Below are 15,551 nucleotides of genomic sequence, written 5' to 3'. Positions count from 1 at the left end.
CTCCTTATTTTTACTATTTGAAAAAAATCATACAGAAATTTATTTTACTACATTTAAAAATGCTGTTTGTATGCTGAGTTTTCTTCCATCTAAATATCAAAGTAAAGAACCTACAATTAAAATCAATTAAAATGTACCTTCAGAAGTAGAAGTTACTGTCTTGTTATCAATTCAACTCAAGCTTGATGCTCCTCAAATTACGCTAATTGATGTGTTAGAGTGGCCTATTTCTCAAAGCAATTGGCTAGATTCACAAAACAGATTTGGTAATAATAGATTAGGTAGGATTTTATGCAAGTTTTTTTCCCCTAATGTTCAATGGCATTTAAATGGAACAGATTTAATTGGTAGATTTGTAATGTTTTCAGTTAAACTGAATCTGTTCTTTCTATTAGAGTGAATGCCATAGCTTTTTGGAAATAGCTTTATTGAAGTAAAAATTTCATCCATAAAGTTAGCTATTTGCTATTCCATTGTAAATGTATAATTTAATAATTTTTAGTAAATTTATAGAACTATGCCACCATCACCATAATTCAGTTTTAGAAATTCCCTTGAAAAAAATTCCTACAAGCCATTTCACCATCAGTCCAACACTCCCAGCTCCAGACAACTACTGATCTGCTTTCAGTTTCTACAAATTTGCCTTTTCTGTACATTTTATGTAAATAGAGTCGTGTGTGTGTGTGGTCAGTATTCAATATACATAATATTTTACAAATGCAGTATGCATAACATATACAGTATATAATCTTTACATCTACATTCTTTCACTTAGCATCATGTTTTTGAGGGTCAACCATGATATAGCTTCTATGAATATATAGAATATATAGCAATATTTTTTGTTGCTGCATGGTTTTTCATTGTATGCATATACCACATTTTGTTTATCTAGTCACCAGTTGGACATTTGAATAGTCTCCACTTTTGTGCTATTTTGAATAATGCTGCTGTGAACAATCTCATAGAGGCTTTGTGTTGACATTTGTCTTCATTTCTCTTGGACTGATCCCTAGAAATGGAACATTTGCTTATATGGCAAATTATGTTTAACTTTTTAAAGAAACTTACAAACTGTTTTTGAAGTAGCTCTACCGTTTTACATTCCCACCACTAGTATTTGAGAGTTCCAGTTTATCCATGTCCTCATAAGTGTGATTTATCTGTCTTTGGAGTGTAGTCATTCTTATGGGTGTGTAGTGGTATTGTACTATAGTTTTAATTTGCATTTCCCTAATTTTTTATGTTGGTCACTTTTTTTAAATTTGTTGATCACTTTTTCATGTGTCTTTTAGCCATTTATATGTTTGATGAATTGTCTGTTTAAGTCTTTTGCCCCCCCCCCCTTTTTTTTGTTTGGCTGTTTTATTGAGTTGTAAAACTTCTTTATTTTGAATAGAAGCCCTTTATCAAAGATATCTGATTTGCAAATATTTTCTCCTGATCTGTATGTGTCTTTTCATCTTCTTAATGATGTCTTTTAAAGTACTAATGTCTTTAATTTTAATGAAGTTCATTTTATCACTTTTTTTATGGCTTACGGTGTTGTATCATTAAGAACTCTTTACCCAGGGGCGTCTGGCTATCTCAGTCGGTAGAGCATCCAACTCTTGATCTCGGGCTCATGAGTTCAAGTTCCATGTTGGCCGTGGAACCTACTTTAAAAAAAAAAACAAAAAACTCTTTACCTAACACAGGGTCACAAAAGTTTTCTGCTTCATTTTTTTTCTAGAAGTTTTATAGTTTCAGCTCTTATATTAAGTCTGTAATCTATCCTGACCTGACAGATATTTATAAGGTATGCGGTAAGGGTCTTAAGTTCCTATAGATACCTAATTGTGCCAATACCCTTTATTGTGTTGGCACCTGTATCAAAAATCAAATAAACGAAGGAATGGGTTTGTTTTTGGACTCTTAATTCTCTTCCAGTGATCTAGTTACCTATCCTTATGCCAATACCACACAGTCTTGTTTATTATAGCTTTCTTATGGTTACTCTTTACATAGTGTATCTTCCCCCCCCCACTTTTTTTTTTTTTTTTTGCTTTCAATTTGTGTCTTTCAATCTAAGGTCTGTCTCTTGGATATAGCATATAGTTGGGTCTTGGTCTTTTGTTCAGTCTGACATCTTTACATCTGCCATTTTGCAATTTATTTCTACCTATCTCATCTGTTTTGGTCCTCTTACTCCTTTACTGACTACTATTGTGTGAAATAAATATTTTTTGTATGCCAGTTTGATTCCTCTATAGAAATTTTTACTTTTTTATTTTTTAATGGTTGCTCTAGGTATTACATTATGCATCTTAACAGTCTACTTCAGAGTAATGCTTAATTCCAGGGAATTATAAACTTAGCTCCAGTACATCTTTTTCGTCCCCCCTCCTTGGTGTTGCTATAATTACATATTTTTTTTTAAGTAAGCTCTAGGCCTAGCATGGTCCTGAGATGAAGAGTCACATGCTCCACTGACTGAGCCAGCCAGACACCCCTATTATTTATTACATATTTTAAATCTATGTCATAAACCCAGTAATACAGTATAATAATTATTTCTTTACAGTCTTTTTTCTTATAAAGAAATTAAGAGAAGAAATGAGAAAAATACATTATAAACTCTTTTATATTTATCCATATATTTGCTATTTCCAGCCCTCTTCATTCCTTGCTGTGGATTGATATTATCATCTGGTATCACATTCTTTCAGCTTCAAGGCCTTCCTTCCATTAGTATTTTTTGTAAGGCAGGTCTGATGGCAACAAATTCTCAGTATTTGTTTACTGGGAATGTTCATTTATGAAGGATAGTTATTGATAGTTTTTTTTCTTTCACTACTTTGTGTCATTCCTCTGTCTTCTGGCTTCCATTGTTTCTGATGAAAAGTCAGCCTTTAATTATATTGCTTCCATGGACATGATGAGCCATTCTGCCCTTGCTACTTTCAAGATTTTTTTCTTATGATATATCAAGGTGTTTATCAAAATTTGGCTTCATTGAGCTTCTTGGATTTTGCAGATTAATGCTCTACATCAGACTTAGGAAGTTGTTGGCCATTATTTCTTCAAATAATTTTTCAGTCCTTTTCTCTTGCCCTTCTCCTTCTGGGATTCCCATTACCCATATGTTTGTATACTTCACATTGTACTACGTGTTTCTGAAGTGCTGTTCATTTTCTTTTCAATCATTTTTCCTCTGTTCTTCAGACTGAATAATTTCTATTGATCTATGTTCAAGTTCACTGACTCATTTTTCTGTCATTTCAGATCTGCTCTTCAGCCCCTCATGTTAATTTTTCACTTCAGCTATTGTGCTTTTCAATTTCAGAATTTCTATTTGCTTTTATTATTATAATTATTCTGTTTCTTTATTGAGTCCATACTGTGTTAATTACTGTAGCTTTATAATTTTTGAATCTGGCAAGACAAGGTTTCCCTTCCTTGTTCGTCTTCAAAATTGACTGTTTTTCCATGTGAATTTTAGAATCAACTTGTGAGTTTCATGAAAGATCCTGGTGGCATTTTGTTTGGAATTATATTTATTAATTTTGAAGAGGAGAGTCATTATAGAATTGAATCTTCCTATCAATAAGGTCTTTGCTTTATTTAGGTCTTTTTTAAAAGTCTTCAATAAAGGTTAAATTTTTTCCTAAAACTTTTAGGGAAACCTGTAGGATTTATTATTTTAGGGTTTTTTAATCATAATTGGTATTTTTATTATATCTTTTTCTTTTAAGATTTTATTATTTATTTGACCGAGAGAGAGAGAGAACAAATAGTGGGAGTGGCAGGCAGAGAGAGAAACAGGCTCCCCGCTGATCAGGGAGCCTGATACAGGGCTCAATCCCAGGACTCTGAGATCATGACCTGAGCCAAAGGCAGACACTCAATGACTGAGCCACCCAGGCGCCCCTATTATATTTTAATTTATTATCGTTACATTATTGTTTTATATATATTTTATATGTTACATCTTCAGTGAAAACTCTCATTAGTTTGTAGATCCTTTTAGGTTTTCTATATATATAATCATATCCCTTGAAATACTAACAATTGTGGTTTTTCCTTTTTAATCGTTAATACTTTTCATTCCATTTTCATATTTTTTTGTGCTACCTGGGATCTTTAGAGTTAAATAAAAGCAGTTATGGCAAACATCCTTTTCCTCTGTTCTGACTTTAAAGGAAATGATTCTGTTTTTCACCATTGGATATGGTGTTTCCTACAAGCAGCTGGAAGTTGTGGGTTGTGTTTGTTTATATCTTTTTTTTAGGTTAAAGAAGTTCTATTTCTACTTTGCTAAAGGTTGTGGTATGTGTATGTTATTAATACTTTTGCTTCTGTCTATAAAGATGATCATATGGGTTTTTTTTAATATGATATGTGGTAAATTACACTGATAGATTCTCAAATGATAAAACATTCACCTCTGGGATTAACTCATTAATTCAGCATTTTTTTTTAATTACTGGATTTGGATTGTAATGATTTTATTTAGAATTTTTGCAATATAATTTTCCTCTCTGTTATTGTCATTGGATCTGGCATCAGGATTATACCAGTCTTACAAGTTGAGAAATAGTCTCTTTTTCTTTTCTCCAGAACCATTTGAATAAGATCAGTATTGTTCGTTCCTTGAGTATTCATTAGAACTCACCTGTAAAACAACCTGAGTCTGATATTTTCTTTAGTTTGTTCAGTAGTTTTATGGGTAGATTTTTAACAACTGATTAAGTTTCTTTAATGAATAGAGTTTATTCATGTTGTTTCTTTAGGGCTCAATTTTTATGTATTTTTTTTTTTTTAGAAAATTGGCCAATTTGTACAGATTTTAAAATACATTGATATAAGGCTGTTTTCTCATGATTTTTAAAAATCTCTTAACATATCTTTAATTACCAAAAGTAGTATATTGAATTCACTCATAATGGTTGGTTGTTAATTCTTTTTTTGGGGGGGGGAATTCTGTAGTTGAAATATCCTTAGGGAATCATTCCTTTTATTATTAGGTAGTGACTCTTTTTGTGCCTCAAGTTTTCCACTTGAAATGCATTGCTCTGAGATTAATAAAACTATGCCTTTTGTGGGGGAGAAAGCAGATTTGCCTGTTGCCTGAGAAATATTTTTCTATCTTTATATTTAAAGTGTGTTTCTTGGGGCGCCTGGGTGGCTCAGATGGTTGGGCATCTGCCTTCAGCTCGGGTCATGATCTCTAGGTTCTGGGATCAAGTCCCACGTCAAGCCCAGCATCGAGCTCCCAGCTCACTGGGGAGTCTACTTCTCCCTCTCCCTTTGCTTCTACCCCCTGCTCATGCTCTTTCTTTCTCTGTATCTCTGTGTCTCAAATGAATAAATAAAATCGTTTAAAATAATAATAATAAAATGTGTTTCTTGGGGAGCCTGGGTGGCTCAGTCGGTTGAGTCTGCCTTTGGCTCAGGTCATGATCTCAGGGTGCTGGGATCGAGCCCCAGGGTGGGCTCCCTGCTCAGCGGGGAGTCTGCTTCTCCCTCTGTGCTCTCCCTCTCTCTCTCTCTCTCTCTCTCTCAAATAAATAAATAATCTTAAAAAAAAAAGAAAGTGTGTTTCTTGTCAGCATCATAGAAGGAGATTTTTGGTTTTTGATACAAACAGAAAAATCTGTTTTTTAACTGGTGAGTTTATTGTGATGTGTCCAGTAATTACCAATATGTGTGTATTTATTTCTGCCATTTTATTTTGTATCTTTTATTTACCTTGCTTTTTCTCCTTTCCTTCCTTTTATATACTTAATGAGTTTCCTTTCTTCCCTTTTTCCCTCTACTCTTGGCTTCTAAGCTCTGTATTCACGGTCTTTTATTTAATGGCCATATATTGTTCTCATCAAATAATTTAGAACCAAGTTGTTTACAGCCTCCCCAAAGTGAGCCATTGCTTTCTTTAATTACCTGCACACTTGTCACTTCCTTTCGTCCACCATTCCTAGTTTTTCATCTCACTCTTCCCATTGGGGCTCAGTTAACTGCTCTTAAAGTACATCGTTTAATAGTTGTTTCAGTGAATGTGTGTTGGTAATGTTTAGGTCTTTAATGTCTGAAATTTTTTAATCTTGCTCTCATTCTTGAAGTATGATTTAACTGGGTCTAGAATTCCACCTGGATAGTCCTTCTTCTCAGTGCTTTGAGGTCTTTCCCGCTGCCTTTGCTGTAGACCCTTGCTGTGAAACATCTATTCTCAGTTCATTGTTGTCCCCTTCTAGTAAACTGTTTTCACTTCCTAGTATTTTAGAGACCTTCTCTTTGATTTTACCATTTGCAGTTTTACTATTTTGTGTGTGGGTGGTGTTTATTTTTGTCTTCGTTGGGATGCATTATTCTTCCCAAATCTGAAAATGCTAGCATTTAATCAGTTCTGAAAATTTTCTGCTGTTTTCTCACTGAGTATTGCTTCTCCTCATTCTCTCCATTCTCTATTTTAGGAACTCAATTTATAAATATTATGTGTTAAGTTATTTTCCTTTTCCATCTGTCTTAACCTTTCTTTCATGTTATCTGTCTCCATCTCCCTATGTTTTATTCTTCAATGAATAAATTATGTAATTTTATTAGTTCTAGCTTCCAGTTCACTCTGTTGTCCTCAGATAAGATTATTCTACTATTTGGTACTTCCATTAAGATCTTAATAATATTGGGACACCTGGGTGGCTCAATCGGTTAAGCATCTGCCTTCAGCTCAGGTCATGATCTCAGGGTCCTGGGACCGAGCCCTGCATCGGTCTCCCTGCTTAGCTGGGAGCCTGCTTCTCCCTCTCCATCTCCCTGACATTCCCCCTGCTTGTGCTCTCTCCCTTTCTCTGTCAGATAAGTAAGTAAAATCTTTAAAAAAAAAAAAAAAAGGGGAGGGGGGATCTTAATAATATTGACTATACTTTTCATGTCTTGACATTCTCTTGTTTTATCTCAGATATACTTGATATTTTTTAATAGTGGCTTTAAAAATATATTTTCACGTCGTTATACATGTTCATATTTTATAATCTTTTTCTAGTAATATGCTATTTGAAGTTTATGGAAATCTAATCCTTCTTTTCAGTGGATGATATCCTAATGTGTTTTGTAATTTTGAATTATAAATTTACTTTGATTATAACTTTGTCTCCAGGAACACTGAACAGCCAAAGTTGAGGGTACATCCTTCCATAGAAGTTTGTTTGCTTCTGCAGAGATACCTTTAGTATCATTGATCCTGGACCATTTTTTATACTATTTTCTAAGCTTGGGTATTTCTGACTAATTGTGATAGTATGAACTCAATCCAAAATCCACATGAGGCATTAGCCCATGGTTATAGATTCTTCAGGGAAGACTTTACCTCTCCCATGTAGAGGCCAAGATGAGACAAACATTCTTCCTTGATGTATTCCTGTGTTGATAAGTGACTTTTATTAATGGCTTAGCTCTTTAGAGTCCTTACTTTATTCCTGAGTATCTCATTTTTCTTGTCACTAGCCTTTAAAATGTGCCTGACTCATCTCTTGTTCCCTCTTGGTGTTTAAAGTTCAAAGTTACCAAAAAGAAAACTCTCGTCGCTCCTCCTTCGCCCACTACCCAAAGCTATGTCAGTACACATGCTGGTGGCACTTGTTTTCATTTCTCTTTGTTTTTGTTCCCTGAGACTTACCTCTATTTCTTGCCCACATAGCTGTTTTAAAAGTTGGGTTTTTTAGCTAGGTATCTTATAGCCAGAGGCCTTAGTTTGTCTGGTCATCCGTACTGTTACCAATGGAAGTTATGTGTGGTTCATTTATTTTGTTTTTCTCTGTGTTCCTAGGTTCTATTTGCATGATAGTTGAACACTGTTCAGTTTTTTCATAATGTGAATATACCCAGATTTTTAAATTTGGAAATGTTTATAAGGTTCATCTTAGGTCATTAGATAAAAAGCAAGCTGCAGAATGATATGTATTACATACTTCCATCTATATAAAGACAAATATTTGAGAAACTGAAAGTAATTCAGTTGGGTGGAACATGGGGTTATGCAGAGGACCAGAGGAAAGGAAAGGTAAATACAGCAAGCTATGAAGTTGGGGTAAAAGGCATCTGCCACATCATAAGGTACTTCATTTGCCAAGGTAAGATATTTGGCCTTATTATTTAGGCAGTATTAAATCATAGGTAACATGATCAGATCTATTTGTAAGAAAGCCAACTTAGATTGCCAAAGTAAACATAGGTAAGCCAATTAGTTTACGGGTGGTGTAGTTTGGTTAAGAACTGAAGACTGTAGAAATGAGAACAAATGACAAAAACACAAGAGGTATTGATGAGGCAGTAGGGGATGAGGGGAAGGGAAAGGTGGAAAGTCTTGGTTATCCTTGGGCCATAGAAATGAGGGAAATGGGCTGATCTAAGATGCCTGCTTGGTGGTGGCTTTGATGATGAGGTAGTAGAATAGAAATTCCCTTGCGGACGCTATTTGGCTTGCCATTGGTACATCTAATTGAAGAGGAACAGTAGATATACGAATGATGTCTATGCACTCAGGAAAGGTTGAGGGCTGGAGATTAACAACAACAACAACAAACACATTGGAAGATGATCGCATATAGTAGAGGTGAGAGCTGAAGTGTTAACAGTAAGTGCAATTGCCCAGGGATGACATATAGAGCAAGAGAATATATAACCAAGGGCAAAACTTTGATGAATGCCCACATGCAAAGAACAAATAGACATCTAAAAAGTAACTGTCAGAGTTAAGAAGTGAACCAGGAAGTTTTATGGAGGCCAATGAGAAAGGATTCCATTATTATTATTTTTTTTTTAATTAAGTCAATAGTGACAGTGAAGTCAAGAAAAACAATACTTTGGATTTGACAACTAGAAGGTCATTGTTAGCCTTTGCCTGGGCATAGTTAGTAGAGAAAAAGAGAGCAAAACTCCTAATTTAATGCTTTTAGAAGTAAATGGGGGGCTAAATTTGGGTGATAAAAACCTTTTGTGATAATTTTTTTTATTTTGAAAGGAAGGAGATGAGTTAGCTAGAGAGACTCAAGATCAAGAGGGAGGTGAAGATGTTTTATTTTTTTTTTATGGAGAAATTTTTAGGATTTACTTAACCAACTTCAGTCATGTTTATTCAGTAAATTTAGGGTCCAGAGGAGGGGGAAAGGTTGAAAATTTAAGAGAAAGTGTATGTGATTGAGCACGCTTCCAGAGGAGAAAGAGTAGATAAGATAACTTGAAGAGTCACATGTTCTTGAGAAAAAGAACAGGATGTGAAGGTAGATGAGATTCAGGGAGTCAGTGATTTTTATTTTTTTTTTTCTGGTATAGGAATCAAGATCATCTGCTGGTTTTGGAATTAGCAATAGTAACACATTGTAGGGGACTTGCCAGGGGTGAAGGTTTAAAATAGTCACAGAAATGACAGGACAGGGAGTGATAGATGACTAGGAATAATTAAAAGAATTGATCAGTAACACTGAAAGCCTCATTAAAATAAGTGAACCACATTTTTTCATGACACCATTTTTTATGGTAATACGATTTTGTTTGTTTTAATCTTTATGTCAGCAGTATTTAGTATTCTGGGCATGAAGGATAGAATGTCAGTTTTGAATGACTATGGGAATAGCAGAAGCAAGAGGAAAGCAATGTGGAAAAAAACCCCAACATTGTTTAGGTGCTATGGAGGAGGTGGTTACAATAGTATCACTGCTAAGCTAATACAAATGAATAGCCACAGTTTTTCAAAAACGTATATTCATCTAGGACTGGGCAAAAATAAATGAAGAATAAAAACTTAAAACTTGGTCATTTTTTCCCCCAATTCTACACTAGAGCGTTATCACATACTCATTTCAAGCACCGTGGTTTACTGATTAACAATTCTCAAGAAAGGGGACTTGTAGTTAGAAGTCCCCCTGGTAGGTGTGGGGACTGAGTATCAAGATAGCAGAGACCAAAAAAGATGAGGGAATAGAACAAATTGTTGGGGCTGCATACATATTATTTTGATTATGTTCTTTAACTCTTCAAATAAATGCTCTTGAGGGCGATACTGCATAAGTAATTAATTTTTTTTGCATTTTTTGTTTTTTTTTAAGGCTTTCTGTGAAACTTTAGAAGAGACAAACTACCGTTTTCAAAAAGAACTACTTGAAAAACAGAAAGAGGTGGAATCACTGAAGAAACTGCTGAATGAAAAGCAACTTCATATAGAAACTCTAGAGAGCAGAATCAGGTGTATTGTGATACTTGCATTTTTAGACTTACTCATTAAACTTTTAATACTCTGGGCTAAATGCCCTTTGCATTTTAATATGATTTAGGAAATTTCCAATTCCAAAAGTCTTAGACTCTTGGTGTACCTTTTTTGTAGATTGGGAAAATTGCGTTTTGATAATTTATTTAGAAGGTTGAACATTTGAAGGATAGGAAACATCAGAAATATAAGCCTCTAGCTGTTCAAGATAAACATTATTCATTTTAACCCGTTTAAATGGTATCTTTGTTTCTAGGCATTTCTGCCAACTTTTCACATATGAAAGTTGTAGTTTACGTTCTTGTCAGCATATATTGAATTGATATTAAAACCATTTTACATTAATCATAAGTACTAATTTCTCTGTTGACTCCCAGAGTCAGCAATCTATTAGCCATATTAAGAATAGCTAAAGACTACTAAAGTTACATGTATTCACAAAAATAAACCAATACATACTTTATTTGTAGAAAATAACTTGTTGCTCTAATTTGCTTTTAGAACATTGTCTTTAGAACCCGAAGAATCACTGCACATGTCAGAAACAGAAGGTGGACACATCCCAAAGGTGGAGTCCTCCACACTTGAGGTTGATCAAGATGTTTTGCATGAAGAATCTAGGTAAATAATATTTGGTTTATTATAGCCTAATCATCTGAATAATTAGAGGGAAATAGTCAATAATACTCTAGAGAGTATTTTTTTGTGTGAACTCAGTGTTATTCTATCGTGAATCTGCTGAGCAAATAAAGAAAGACTATAGATATTGTAGGCTCTCCTTAAAAATGAGTCTTTGTCATCTAGGCTGTAAACATTATTACTTACTTTGAAGATATGTCTAAATTAACCATTCAGTTAATTCCTTAATTTTGTAAAGCTTGACAAATTAATCTCCCTCATTCTTTTTCCATTCAAAAAGTGGGATAGTGTAATAGCAACAAGCCTGCCTACCTAACAGGAATGATGAAAAGATAGTATATTTGAAAGCACATAGAATATTTATTACTTATAAATCCAAAGTCATTATTAATACTTTAGTGGTAGCAGCTAAGCTATAATTATGAGAACAGATATATGTTGGTGAAGGTCATTATAAACTGGATTTTTAGTGATAAATGGTAGTTGGGAGAGCTGAAAGAGTTAAAAATATATCTTCAAAGGTGTTGTCTGGTAATGACAACTTAAAAATATAAAACTTCTTGGAGCGCCTGGGTGGCTCAGTCGGTTAAGCGGCTGCTTTTGGCTCGGGTCATGATCCCGGGGTCCTGGGATCAAGCCCCGTGTTGGGCTCCCTTCTCAGTGGGGAGTCTGCTTCTCCCTCTCCCACTCCCCCTACTTGTGGTCTCTCTCTCTCTGTGTCAAATAAATAAATAAAATCATTAAAAATATCTATATAAAATTTCTGATCAAATATTTAAATATTCTTTTCCATTAAATATTTTCCCATTAATATTTAAATAATCTCTACATTAGATTAAAAAATTTTAAAGGTAATAGCGAAGTGAAATAGCATGTATCTTATCTCTTCATTGACATCTTTCTCTTTTCTTGCAGAACTGATGATAAGCCATGCTTAAGTTTTAGTGAACCTGAAAATTCTGTATCGGACATAGAAGTTGCAGAAGTGGCGTACAATGCAGAAGACTAATACATGACAAGCAGTTCCTTCCATGTATATGTTTCAGCAAATTTAGAATAGAGTGGCAAATATTTAAAAAGAAAAAAGACTGAAGCATTTACAGAAAACAGAAAGATTGCACATGTATTAAAGTTTACATAAAGAAAAGTTTTTTTAAGTTATTGGGATAGAAATGTATTCACTGCTGCTTTAAATTGTCTTTTATCCAACCTTTGTATTTAATACACTAAAAAAAAAATCTAGTTAGAGTTCTGTTATCAAGACTCAATTCTTAAATGATGTGCATAAGTTATTTTGGTATTTTGCCAATATATTGCTCCAAATGAATATGTGTGTGAGCACTCTTGTGTGTGGTGTGCATGTTTGTGTTTGTGTTTAAAATGCCAATTTTATCAGTTAAGTGGACATTAAATGCATGTTACTATCTGGTTGATATATACTTCTTTGTATCTCTGACATAATATATTTTCATTAGTGGTTTAAATCAGTGGTAAAGATGAATTAAGTTTTAAATATTGACAGGTTTACCATTTGTAAATAAAAATTGCCTGTTTGCAATGTTATTGCTATTTAAAAAAAAAAAAGAAAACTTTATAATACCAAAGGAAAACTATTTCAGAGAGCTATAGTAACATATAATAATGTAGCTAAAGTGATAAAATAGCCTTGATTTTAAAAGCTGATTCATTATCAGAATGCTATAGTAAGTGTCTAGTTTATTATAATATGTTGTACTTGTTTATTTTCCACATATCTTTATCTCAGATCTCTACCTGCAGAAGCAGTGAGTTGTCCTCTTTCGGAATACTACCTCTTTTTGCTAATCAAGGCATACTCTTTTGAAAATAAAGATTCTAAGCAAACAGGGAGTTATACAAAAAAATACAAAATAAAAAGCCATATATACTATAAAGTTCCTTAACTACATTGACTCCTGGGATTGCATTTTTATTTCTGTATATGTGAATATGTTGCTATAATGTATTAAGGCTGATTTTCCTTTTAATATATTTCGCCAAGTGATGCACTTTATGATAATTAAACTCCTTTGTGCCAAGTTTAATTGGTGAATTTCTTTAGTAAGTGGAGTTAAGAAAAAGAATTATGTGTGCCTTCACTTTCACTTTTATACCAGTCTGCTAGGGTCTGTGAGTCAGCTTTATGAAAAGGTGTTTATTTCAGATTTGCTTATACTTGTTGAAAGTGCCTTGTTTCGTTTTTACTATATGAAGTTACTCATTTATTTTCTATTTCCACTGCTTTGCATATTGCTGTTAATAAGTGGTGTAATCCTGCTAGCATTTTGAAGTCCCGGTTGGTATATTGAACTGCATGTGCTTTCTAAAAGCTGAGGGAAACTTACTGGGAAAATAGAATAACAGTCTCCAGTTTTGTTTTCTTCACTATCTAAAAGTTTATCAGTATCTTGATGTACATATTAAAATGTAGTTGTTAAAATTCTATTTATGTAGATTAAGAGATCAAGTGGCTGTTGTCAACTTTTGATCTAAAAAGGAAACTGCTCCTTACCAAAGTACCAAAAATTTTAAAAGCCTTTGTCAAAATGCACATGTTCTCAGAGTATTTTCCACAAAGTATACTAGAAGTGTGTTTACTATCCTGGGAGATTGGAAGAATATAATAAACTGTTCTCTTTGTTCATTTCAAAATATTCTAGGCTTAAAAAGGCTTACAAAGAACAATCATTTAAATTAATATAATTTTTAGTCTAATGACAAGATGATATTTGCTAAATTCCAGATATTATAGTGCTACGTACATGTCTGTTTTAAAGTGAACCATACACTTTCAAAATCTGGCCTTTCAGAAGATTGTATGTAAAGTTTTGGATGGGTGAAGAAAACCTCTTGTTAATTAAATAAACCACTATTTATATTTAGAATTTACTTTTTTTACTTTTATGATGCATTTTATTCCCAGTACTATATTCATTTAATAAATTATTTTTTCAGTGTAGCAGTAGCTGTGTTGTTTAGATCTTGAATATCATTTTTCCCTTCAATTTCATGTTCTCTCTATCCCTTGTAATTATTGTAAATTTAATTGTACTTAACTGCTGCATTTCACAGATGTGGAATGACTTTATGATTTTTTTTTTTTTAGGTTTACATTTTGTATTACTGATCATTTTAAATCTTTGTGAATAGGTGCAATGCACTTCAAATGTAACCAAAATTAATAAAAAAAATTGGACATAATTCAAACAGGAAACACTTTTGTGAATAATGTTTTAACTTAACCTTTTAAAAATTAAGTTCATGTGTAGGTACTAAAACCATAAACCAGCATTTTAAAATGTGCTTTATTTGTCTACCATTCTGAGAGTAGACATTTAAAGCACATTTATTTAGAAAACCCTGTTCCTCAGATAAATAGTCTATGTAGTCTACTTCAACTATTTGTGATATTAGAAGGGAACAGTGGTCTTAGGTCTAAAAATAATTTGTGTAGTTTTGAAATGGGTTTTCTTACAGGAATAGAGGAGTTTGAGGATTATGTTAAAAACAAGTCTGTATTCTCAACCATAGAGAGAGAAATCTAAATTGTATCCTCTGGAAGATTTTCAAAGAGCTACATATTTGATCCACATTTTAGTTCTTCCAAAAGATAATAGAATTACCTTTACTGCATTGCACTTTGCTTCTGTGCTCTTGGCTTCTACTAGCAAAACAATCATCAGAACTTGGATTTTCAACACGTGTTTTTAAGCAGCTACACCGCACTGTGCCCTTTATGAGGACTGATGAGAGAAAATTCTCTTAGGTTTCAGCAGCAGTAAAACCGGTGCTTTTCTTAAAGAATTGATTTGTTTTTATCATAAAGACTCTATTACTGTCTTTCTCTTTTTTGATTTGTTTTTTTTGGGGGGGGCGGGGGCCAGCCTTAAGCCAAATTGTAGTTTGCCTGTAGCTACCATATAGAACCTTAGGAGTTGTATTTTGTGTAGTAAACATGACTTTATTTTTCTTATTTTCTCAACCCCAATTTTCCTCCCTATTTAAGGTCTTCAATTAGAACAGATGTATTTTTGTTCTGATGAAGTCTCAGAATTGAATGATATTTTAGACTCCATTAGGTAAGAACTTGTGATAGCCTGCACTAACACAATTACCGCACCATTAAGGATGGCAGGAATTACACAAAGCTAAATTCTTCTTCCCTTTAAAAGATGTTCTTAAGTAGCACCAGTGAATATGGAATGCAAACTTAGAAATGGGTAAGCTATGTTCTTGGTCAAAACACAATACTGATAAACTCTGTTTATGGTTTTAACCATAGCCTCAAATTAGAAGAACCCACTTAACCACTTCCCTGTGTATTACTTACAGAAAAGTACAATAGTGTCATTAGCTCCACACGAAACAATAATAAACAATATGGCTAATGTATGCTCAATAGCTAAAGTCAGTGTTTTATTGTAATAGATACAGATAAGACTTGGTATAGACGTTGCTCTAATGAAATGTTTGCAACCTAGCTAATTGTAATCAAAGAAATATTAGTGAGATGCTGGCTAAAGTTCTTTGCTATCATGTGAAATGAAAAGCCCACCTTGGGGTGATTAAGCCCATATCTGGAGGATTATTTCTTAGTATTAGTTCATCTGCCAGTCCAGTTTTCCAGTAACCCTATATCGCAGATACCACC

General features: G+C 33.5%; 1 protein-coding gene and 1 long non-coding RNA gene across 5 annotated transcripts in view; one reads left to right on the top strand and one right to left on the bottom strand.

Annotated features, from left to right (window-relative positions):
• Positions 1-14,114, top strand: part of SNX16 (sorting nexin 16) — a 41,987-nt gene extending 27,873 nt beyond the window's left edge. For all 4 annotated transcript variants that reach the window (XM_031025098.2, XM_031025096.2, XM_031025111.2 and 1 more), the window contains 3 exons: positions 10,086-10,222; positions 10,745-10,864; positions 11,798-14,114. In XM_031025098.2, the coding sequence (XP_030880958.1) occupies positions 10,086-10,222; positions 10,745-10,864; positions 11,798-11,891 (351 nt within the window). In that variant the 3' untranslated portion in view covers positions 11,892-14,114. The remainder of the gene's footprint in view (positions 1-10,085; positions 10,223-10,744; positions 10,865-11,797) is intronic.
• Positions 1,334-10,788, bottom strand: LOC145720927 (uncharacterized). The gene is made up of 2 exons (XR_014144270.1): positions 10,703-10,788; positions 1,334-1,661 (listed from the first exon to the last, which is right to left on the bottom strand). It is a non-coding gene; the product is annotated as an uncharacterized LOC145720927 (long non-coding RNA).
• Positions 14,115-15,551: the final 1,437 nt, after the last annotated feature.

Source organism: Leptonychotes weddellii, chromosome 4, assembly GCF_054177405.1.
Source record: "Leptonychotes weddellii isolate Sample4059 chromosome 4, ASM5417740v2, whole genome shotgun sequence".
Lineage (NCBI taxonomy): Eukaryota > Metazoa > Chordata > Mammalia > Carnivora > Phocidae > Leptonychotes > Leptonychotes weddellii.
This window is presented reverse-complemented; position numbering and strand designations above follow the sequence as displayed.